Source organism: Cibotium barometz, chromosome 36, assembly GCF_041138505.1.
Source record: "Cibotium barometz isolate CiBa-2024 chromosome 36, ASM4113850v1, whole genome shotgun sequence".
NCBI classification, from domain to species: Eukaryota; Viridiplantae; Streptophyta; class Polypodiopsida; order Cyatheales; family Cibotiaceae; genus Cibotium; species Cibotium barometz.
The window spans coordinates 32,569,182-32,578,979 of NC_141081.1; the positions used below are offsets into that span (position 1 = coordinate 32,569,182).

The following is a 9,798-nucleotide window of genomic DNA, read 5'->3' on the forward strand; positions in this document are numbered from 1 at the left end:
AGAATTACATATGCCGCTGCCCAGTATACTATGAGATCTGCGGGAGGTTTCACGGTCTATTTCGTGAGGGATTCGGTCCACTCTCCAGGATCATTGACTTCCAGGACCAACGTTGCCTGGGCCTCTTCCTGCTTGAGCTCCGTAGACACAAGGACACCTTCTTGAGAGAGCCTCAGCCCCAACCACCCCGCCCCCTCCCTCGCCAACCAACCATCACCAGTTTCTTCCGGACCCAGGAGGTGGAGGACACCGACATAGTGGATCTTGTGGACCGTCCATGAGCTTCTCTGGACACACCTCACGCGAGAGGAGTTACCTCGGACCGAGCCTCTGCACTCCAGCGTGCCCGACGCCCTCGGCCCCCCCGTCGGCCACGATCACCTCATCAGCTCCAGATCCAGGACATGCTCCACTGCCATCGAGCTACCTTTCCACATGACATAGCTGAGGGAGACCTCTCGGCCATACTCATTAGCCCCATCCTTGATATTTTGGAGAGTGGTATACCATCTACTCGGAGCTAATGTTGCTCTCATGTTTCTATGTTCTTAGTATTCCATGATGAGTTTCCATGGACAGTTTTGTATCACCCCAGTGAGATAGCTATGTTTATGTTTTCTTTCTGTTTTATTTTCCATTCCATGATGAGATATGCCATGGACATTATTGTATCACTTTGGTCTCATAGGCCCATTGGGTCTTTAGTAGACGCTTAATATAATATGCTTTCTTTCTCTCTCTCTTTTTTTTTTCGTAAAGGTAAGAACGTAATATTATGCAAAGGTAATATACGCAGGTCTCATGGCCAACAGCTGGGCTAGAACACAAACTTAGACAAAGGCGGGATAGAATTAGTAGATAGTAGATAGTCCAGTCAATTGACACATTTTTCCGAGTAGTGACGATGCCGCTGGGAAAAAACCCTCTATCAACTATGCATGCAATGGAGTTGTGCGGACGATCCAAATCCAAGAAGCGGCCAACTCTTGGCCTATCACATGCGTAGAAGCCATGGCCGAAAGCTGCCACAACAGCAAGCCCCAAACTCGACCAATATGGCCTTGTATACCCGATTGGCCATCAAAGATGAATGCATTTCGGGTGAGCCATATGTGCCACAAGCCAATCCACCTAAAGAAATGGAACAAATCCACAAGTGCAGCCTTCACTATTGCACCCAGAATATTGCCGAAAACCCAATCCCTGACCGAAACATGTGTGTGTGCAATGGACCACCAAGCTCGGGAACAAAATCCCAAACATGTTTAGCAACCAGGCAATGCATAAATAAATGGTGGCTATTCTCTAGGCAAGTGGTGTAGAAAACACAAAGTCCTACTACAACCTTCCTCCTGCACAATTGATCCCCTGTAGGCAAACCTCCTACCAACACCCACCAAACAAAGACTCTCTCCGGACCTCCGAGCCATACGGAGACTGAGAGCACCAGCCTACCAGACTCCTAGACTACATTACAGGGAGATCACAGAGATACGGGCTCGACATCAGCACCATATCCAGGAACGGCTAGCTCACTTACACTCACACCCGGAGATCATGCTCCGAGGTATTTTTGCCTCGCCATCGCCTATGTATCACATATTACACCCCCATTATGGTACTGGTTGGAGCTAGACAGATCTGCATTGCATTCTTGTATACCCTACGCATATAGGTTGCATACTGAGCGTCTAGCAGTAATGCTCCATCCATCACACCCCCCCACTAGCTCAGTACTTTCATAGTTTATTTCATTTTAATTTTGTCCTTTTTTTTCTGGACATCCAGAAGACATTGACAGTTGTACATTGATTTGTCTCATAGGTCGAGTTCAGCCTCTAGTAGACGTTAATATAGCTTTCTTTCTTTCTTTCTTTTTTTCTCTCTCTCTCTCTGCGCACGTGCGCGTGCACACACACACACACCATGGATCTCTTTGATCCCCCATAGCTAGGCTTGTACCTATGAAAACCCAAGACCTACAGTACATGCATACTACATGCATCCATGCATGCATATATACATACATGCATGTACGCATACATATACATGCACTAACTTGGACATATGTTTTCTTGCAGTCTCATGGCTGATATGTTTTAGTGTCAACAGGTACTGAGTAATAGAGGATATGCAGGTGCTGTGGCAGATGTTTGGTCTTGTGGTGTTATCTGTTATGTGCTAATGGCTGGCTTTCTTCCCTTTGATGAACCTGACTTGGCAACACTTTATCGAAAGGTATAGTAAAATATAACAACATGAATTTAATTCCTCTTTCTGGAAGTCAAGTTTTACTCTGATATATATTGACTTGGGTGTTTTTTGTATGGCTTAACCTGTGTTGTGATTGTGACTTGTTGCAGGTCAATGCAGCAGAGTTTTCTTGTCCAACATGGTTCTCTCACGGTGCAAAGTCTCTCATATATAGAATATTAGAACCTGACCCTCATAAAGTAAGTTTGTATGGATGATGTGATTCTCACTGTTCAGACTAATGTAATTCTAGCGATCAAGTTTGTGTACATTACCCTCCACCTGTCACCTGTCATCCCTTCCACTCTTTATGTGGCATGTCACTCCAGCCCCTCATCCCTCATGACACACGTCACCCCTCCCATGAGGGGACTCCCCCCTTTCACCCCTCATCCCAACCCCACCTCCCTGCACATGGCACTTCTTTCAACATCAGCCCTTACATGTGCATCAAGTGTGCACCGTGGACATAGCCCCAAGTATCAGCCAATTCAAGGGCAAGTTCAGAGGAAGGATTGCTATCCCTTGGGAATGCAGAAGGGGGACAGCCCGTGTGCCCAAGTGTGGACTAGGAAGACATTTTTTTATGGGGCTGTGGGCTGGCCGATCAGCAGTCCACCAGCCAATCAGCCTTGCAGGAACATATAAATAGGCGGCTGAGGGGCAGGTGAAGGCATCGAAACGCTTGCGCTGCAGTGCCAGTTCCCAAAGCAGCAGAAGCAAGTAGAAGGGCTTTCTTAAAGAGCAAGATTCAGCCCGGGGAACAGCCAGACAAGTCACTTTGGGAAGATGTAGCTTAGTGCACATAGGAAGGAATCCAGATTGCAGTCTATATCACAGTCTAGATCCAAGTTCAACATTGTATATAATCATCTTTTGGCAATATACATAGATTAGGTCATTTCTCTGGCCTTCTTGTGCACTTGCTGTGTTGAGTGACTAGGTCTTTAACTAGCATTAATCAACTTGCTAATCAGCATTAATTAGGGCATAATCAAGCATGCTTCTGCATGCATGCTATAGTGGTACAGAGCTTCAAGTCAGCCCACAGTGAGTTCTTGCATTAGGTGCGTCATGAGGTATTTTGCATAGAGGGTGCGCTAGGTTTCTCCCACACTCATGTGCATTAGTTTGCATAGATCTTTGCATAGGGTTCTGTTGTAGATCCATGTGATAGTTTTGCATATGGGAGTCTTGCGTGCAGTTTTTGCTAGAGTCTAGGTACACAAGTTAGCTTTTTGCTCTTCAGATTTGTACCAGCTAGAACATGCAATCCGTGAGGAGCGGTACCGTTGGGAAGACCAAGAACGCATGGCATAGGCAAGCCTAGCAGCTTTCGTAACAGCTTTTGCAAATAAAGCAGAGGCAATGTTTAAACGTGCAAGGCCAATGAAGGCACCCAAATGCCAGCTCTGCAATGTCGATTCCCAGAGCAGCAAAGGTGAGTCTGGGAGCAGCAGCAGGATAATTTCAAGGAGGAAGATTCAACCCTGGGAGCAGCCAGGCAGACGAGTCACCTTTTCTAGATGTAGCTTAACGTAGGAAAGAGTTCGGCCGGAATTCAGCATTGAATATTATCATTTTTTGGTGATATGATTAGGTCATTTCTGTGGTCTTTTTGCATTAAGTGATTAATCAGGGCATAATCAAGCATGCTTCTGCACGTGTGTTACAACCCCTTCTCTTCCCATCCCTTTTGTGGCAAGTCACCCTACCCTGTTCTCCAGATTTTTTGTGCAGCCTCATTTGTGTGCATCTATAACTATTTGGTCCTCCAAGCTCTTTTCACGTGATAGAACTCATGCCCGAACACATGGACAGGATAATGGATACATGAGAACAGGGTTCCTAAAGTTGGAATTGGGAAAAAAAGCACCCATCTTGGTCAAAAAGCAAGAAAAAGCAAAAGTCAAACTTTGTTGACCAAAAAGCAAAGGGCACCTTTGGAAAGAGGACATCAAACCGGAGGAACCTTGTACCCTCATGGTGGAATATAGAGAAGGGTACTCCTTGGAGATTCTTGAAGAAGACATGTGGTGGGCATCATTGACCTCTTTTTCCTTCTCTAACTCCAAGCAACACCTTGGCACCACCCTGCTCAGCCGCCGCCCTGTGAAGAAGCGCTGCCACCCCAAAGCTCAGCTCTGCTGCCTTCCGCCGGCGTTGCCACCGCCCAGAGCTGTTTTCTGCCACTTGCCGCCGGTGCCTCCACCGCCCAGAGCTCGCCGTGGCCGGCACCTCTGTCACCCCAGAGCCGGCGTTTCCGCTAGATTTTCATCGCTGTGTGCTCCTCCTTAGCCGCCTGTTTGCTGCCCTCTGCTGCCCAATAGCACCACCTAAACCAAGTGTCAACCGCCTTCTTTTGGAGGGCTGCCACCCCTTGAAGCAAAGCCTCCTCTCTTTTTGGTGAAAGAACCTTGGACAGCCGTGCATCTCTCTCAACATCTCTCCCTCAAGTTTCTTGTGAGATTTCTTGTGAATAACAAAGACTTGATTCAGATATTGGATATTGGTACTAGCCCGGTGTAAGACTCTTGTGGGTCATCCTCGTGGTGAGCTCGGCATCATCAGTTATCTTGTGCCTCGACAACGACTCAGCCCGACCTTGACATCGGCACTTTTGTTTGATATTGTATTCATTTATTGTATTGGTCTTGGCTTGGAAAAGTCGTGGATTGTTCCTGAAATAACTTCCTGAAGAGGCGGTTGGGCATGTTCCCCGCTTAGCGTGCTGTACTGTGTGAAACCCTACTGTGTGAAACCCCTATTCCCATCTCTCTCTCCCCCTTGTCTCTCTCTCTATCTTTATCTCTCGTACATGTGGTTGCATCTGTCACCTGCACGCTCCCCGTTGGGCTTACAACATCTTCTTATAGGGTTCGGACATTTTTATCCTTTTTGCAGCGAATCACAATCACAGGAATCCGGAATGATGACTGGTTCAAGAAAAACTACTCGCCCGTGAGGCTTTATGAAGATGAAGACGTCACTTTAGATGACATTCAAGCTGTTTTTGATGATTCAGAGGTACAGAAACAAGGGTCTTTCGTCTGGGCATTCCATCAATAGTTTCTATGGACTTTTTCTGCAAATCAATCCCTGTAAGAAAGGAATGTTGGGTTTTTGGCCTGCACATTGTTATTAAGATGGAATGTATCTGCCGTCAGGAGAAGTATGTTAGCGACCAGAGGGAGTACCATGACACAGGCCCGTATACAATGAATGCTTTTGAGCTTATTACACTTTCACAAGGCCTCAATCTCTCAGCTCTATTTGATAGACGGCAGGTAAATTTATGCTGTATGTTTTTGGTTTTCAGATGATGTCAACAAATTATGTTTGTGGGCTGATTTTGAGTTTTGTTCTTCTAGGACCATGTTAAACGCCAGACAAGATACATCTCAAGATGCCCAGCAAGAGAGATAATGGCGAAAATGGAAGCAGTGGCCAAAAAGATGGGTTTCCACGTCCACACACGTGGTTACAAGGTACTACATACTTTTTCCACATCCAAACAGGTGGTTGCAAGGTAACTACACACTGATGCACAGATGCATACATACATACAAACATGCATAGGTACATACATACATACATATGTATGTACGTACATACATACACAAATACAAAAACGTAGATGTATTTACATACGCACGTACGCACACAAATACAAATATATATTTGTGTATGAACGTACATACGTACTCAAATATATATACGTACATGAAGAGGGCATTTTTGTAAATTATTCTTAAGTTTGTAGGAAAGTATTTAAAACCCGAGCTATGGAGGTAGTGTGTTGCGATTAGACATATTAGTTGCTTGGAGCAAGGAAATTCTTTCAAAGTTCAGACCAAAAATGGTGAACGTGGGGGCATCTGTTCAAGAATTTGGCTTTACAACTTAAAGCAACAGCAGGTGTGGATTTGGAGGTGATGCTTTATCGCATGGCAGGGTTCTTAGAGCATATTTCATAGCTCTCAACCCATTATTTTTTAATGGAGGCAACAGAAAAAACTAAACAAATTGTTTTCAAATGGCTAGAGGAAGGTAAATTTTGGAAATAACAGGTTTGCAATAATCATCAGGCAAATAAAATGAAAGAGGAGAGCAGAATTTTTAATCCATATGTAGGTGAAGACATGTTACCTTTTACCTGTTGGATTACAAACTGATGGTGTCCGCCCACGCGTGTGCCTCAAGTAAGGAGCTTTGATGGTGATGTAGACAAACTATGGATGGATGATATCTTGCTTACAAGAGTGCTTGAACACAATGAAGAACTAAGGCTGCCAAACTACTCTATATATAGTACCCAAGGTCGGCCACGTCGGCCAACCCAAGACCTGGTCCAAAATGACCAACTGGCTACATCATCAACTGGGACCATATTAGACTACAACGAAGTCTCGTAGGGACTTGTGGCGCAGCTCCCACGGCCATCTGAGACCGTCTGCACCCTCAGAAGGGCCCGGCAACCCGAGAACAGTGTGTCCTCGATTTGCTGTCCACCCAGCACTCACGAATGCGGTCGCATAGCCTACACAAGCATGCATCCTATGTGGCAGAGTGCCAAGTCCACATAAGCCGTCTCCTAACCATACTTGGCCACCATCCAATGTCTAAACTGGGAACTGCCAGGTGCCCTACCAGGTGCCCGGGTGCTCACCAGAAGGGCTACTCCTCATAATGGGGGCCTTGCAAAATAGAACACATCCGTCACCCACAAAAACAACACAAGGGTGGAGCATTGAGCACATGCTTTTCCAATACATATAACCTGGGTGTGAGGATCTGTCTTGTTACACAAGTCTTGCCACCATGTGCATGCTTTGCGTCAAATGACAATCAACAAGCACGATTTTGTCCTTATCCTTTGGACTGTAGAAAAATGCACCTCAATTTGACCAAGAATGAAGAGTGGAGGGATCGAGCATACTTACTGAAAGTGATCTCGGGAAGATGGTTGATGGCTGAAGACAATGACAAAAATTCCTGAGTTTGGAGAGCCTGCAGCTGTTGGTGGAAGAGAACTAGGACGTCTTCATGGCCATGTCTACTTTGGGCCTCATCAGCACTGTGGCAGTCCTCGGTATGTCGAGCCTCCTCGGCTTTGAGTCACCACTGATCCTGATCAGGCTTGAATTCCAGTCTCATGCACTCTAGCTCAAGCACCCGCTGATGCTCGTGTTTGGTCTTGTGGTACCTGAGGCTTCTTTATCTAGGGATGGCTGGCTTAGCCCAGCATAGAGTTGGAGGATGTTGATTTGAGCAGGCATAGCCAAGGGAATACATGTGGATTCAGCTTCCAGTCAGAGGTTTGGCAGCACAATCTCTACAGATGGCAATTTCATCTGCAGGATTACTTTGGATTTTGTTGAGAGTTTTTGTGATCCATTTGATTTCAAGGTGGATCTTAGCAAGAGCTTTCTCAATAGCTGCTTTCAGAAGAGGATTCTCATTATTTGCAAGCACTTCATCACAACGTGCTTGATCCGATCCTTCAAAGGTGAAACATTTGCAGATTCTCGTGTTCAAAACAGGAGGGCACAATGTAAGCTTCAAAAAAGGAGTTAGTGGTTCCATGCAGACTCGCAGTTCTCAAGGTGCCTAATACCTTGGGAAATATCAGACTTGATTTTGTCAATTTATTTGTTGGGTGCCCATTGGAAGCTATACACTGAGGGCAGCTGCAATTGTAGTGGGGAAAATGTGACATCCCTTTCACAGATGTCGGTCTCGATTAGGCAGATTGCAGGATTTTAGTCCGGTTCATCAAACTGGCAGCCTCTGTCAAGGATAGGCTGCTCTGGGACATGGATGCAGTCAGGGCTAGCTAGGTCCAAGCAGTGGGCAGGTAAAAATGTGTTTGGGCAAGGCACCCACAAGTGGGCAGGTCAGCAGACTGTGTCTGGGCAAGGCCAACCACAGGTGCACAGGCCGGGCAGCATGTGTGAACACAGCGTTCAAAGTAGTAATGCTCAAACCTTTAAAAATGATTAATTTTTGTAGTTGTGAGCAGCCCGACCAGCTTCTAAGAAGCCGACTTGCAAACACAGGCCTATAAGAAGTCTTCCACAACCCCCTTCTCATTCTTCTGCCTTGTGCTACAGCCCACACCCCTCGAGCCCCTCTGCACCTATGTGAGCAGCCTGAAGTGTGGCAAGGAGCAACAAATCAGCAGCAAGAGTCTTCCGTAAGGCAAAGGTTCTAGGATTGTCTTTGTCTAGGAATCAGTTCTTCAGGAGAACCAAGTAGTTTCCTTGAGTTTTCAGCCCTCAGCCACTTTGGCACGTTATGAATTTGTGCAATTCGCTCACTGCAGTAACACAATCAACAGTAAGGAAGTATATGTGAGTGCTTTCGAGTTAGTTTAAGTATTGCGTAGCATAATTACTTGCTTGCATTTAGTAGGCCTTGAAATTCCTATGGTGACATTTGTGTAATGCTACATTTATTCGTTCTCCAAATTTTGTGAATAATAGGCTTTTGTTCAGAACTTTATACATGTGTTTCTATACATTAGATGAGGCTGGAAGGCCCATGGGGCGAAAGGGCTACAGAACTTGCAGTTGCTGTGGAGGTATAAAATCAAAACTTGTTCCTCTGCTGAGAGTTTTGTAATGGTGCATAGGTTGCACAAGGAACAACATTCAGTTGTTTACATATATGTAGGTCTTTGAAGTGGCACCCTCTCTGTACCTGGTTGAAGTGCGGAAAGCAGCTGGTGACACCCTTGAATATCATAAGGTATGCCAGGTTCCTATTTGCACGACAGTACATTAAATAGTCCTCTTCAAGGATAATGGTAATGATGGCAGTTTACCTTAAAAAATGCACCCACCTGATAATACCATGCCTGGTTTCTGATTCTGATCCTTGCACTGCAGTTCTACAAAACCTTGTGTGGAGACTTGGGGGATGTTGTCTGGAAATCCGCGGAAGAGGCCCACCATTCCGATACTGCAAGTGATTGCTAGATGATGCTGTCAACCTCCCTCTCTTTGCAGTTTTGTAATGCTGTAGCTCTCAATGAATATGATAAGGGAAAGCGGTTGAAATATGTTTTGAGTCTTGGTGGGAAATCCTAAGTATTGTTGCTCTTCTCCCATCCTTAGTTCATGTGTACCTTATTGTGTTTGCTTCCTTATAAAAAATAAAGTAAAAACCAACTGTTAAAGACAATTGTTTATGTAAATACTACCTCAATACCATTATGTAGATTAATGTGTTTTTTTTCTCTTATACAGATTTTATTATCAAATGTAAGCATTCATATTTTCACTTTTGACCTGAGGGTATGCTAGGATTGAAGGTCTTTTTAAGAGCTTTCTTGAGTCCTGCCTCTCTGCATGATCTCTTCCTTTTATGGGAAATCCAAGAGCTTCTTCACTTCAGAGTAAGGAAAGAGTTTTTATATATTGGTGCGTTTGGAAGTTTTTTTTGGTCATTCTCATTGAGCCCAATAAATTGCCTTGTGGAAAGAAAGAAAGCGATATTTACGTCTACAAAAGACCAAATAGTCTATGAAATCAACAGTGTCAA

The 9,798-nt window shown here is 45.1% G+C and overlaps 1 protein-coding gene across 2 annotated transcripts in view; it reads left to right on the forward strand.

Annotated features, from left to right (window-relative positions):
* Positions 1–9,542, forward strand: part of LOC147617813 (CBL-interacting serine/threonine-protein kinase 24-like) — a 75,816-nt gene extending 66,274 nt beyond the window's left edge. Inside the window, exons 7-14 of one of the 2 annotated variants that reach the window (XM_086776073.1) lie at positions 2,113–2,238; positions 2,364–2,453; positions 5,158–5,280; positions 5,421–5,540; positions 5,625–5,741; positions 8,780–8,836; positions 8,929–9,003; positions 9,144–9,542. In XM_086776073.1, the coding sequence (XP_086632199.1) occupies positions 2,113–2,238; positions 2,364–2,453; positions 5,158–5,280; positions 5,421–5,540; positions 5,625–5,741; positions 8,780–8,836; positions 8,929–9,003; positions 9,144–9,233 (798 nt within the window). In that variant the 3' untranslated portion in view covers positions 9,234–9,542. Of the gene's footprint in view, positions 1–2,103; positions 2,239–2,363; positions 2,454–5,157; positions 5,281–5,420; positions 5,541–5,624; positions 5,742–8,779; positions 8,837–8,928; positions 9,004–9,143 lie in introns of both variants that reach the window. The other variant, XM_086776072.1, reaches the window with a different exon arrangement.
* Positions 9,543–9,798: the final 256 nt, after the last annotated feature.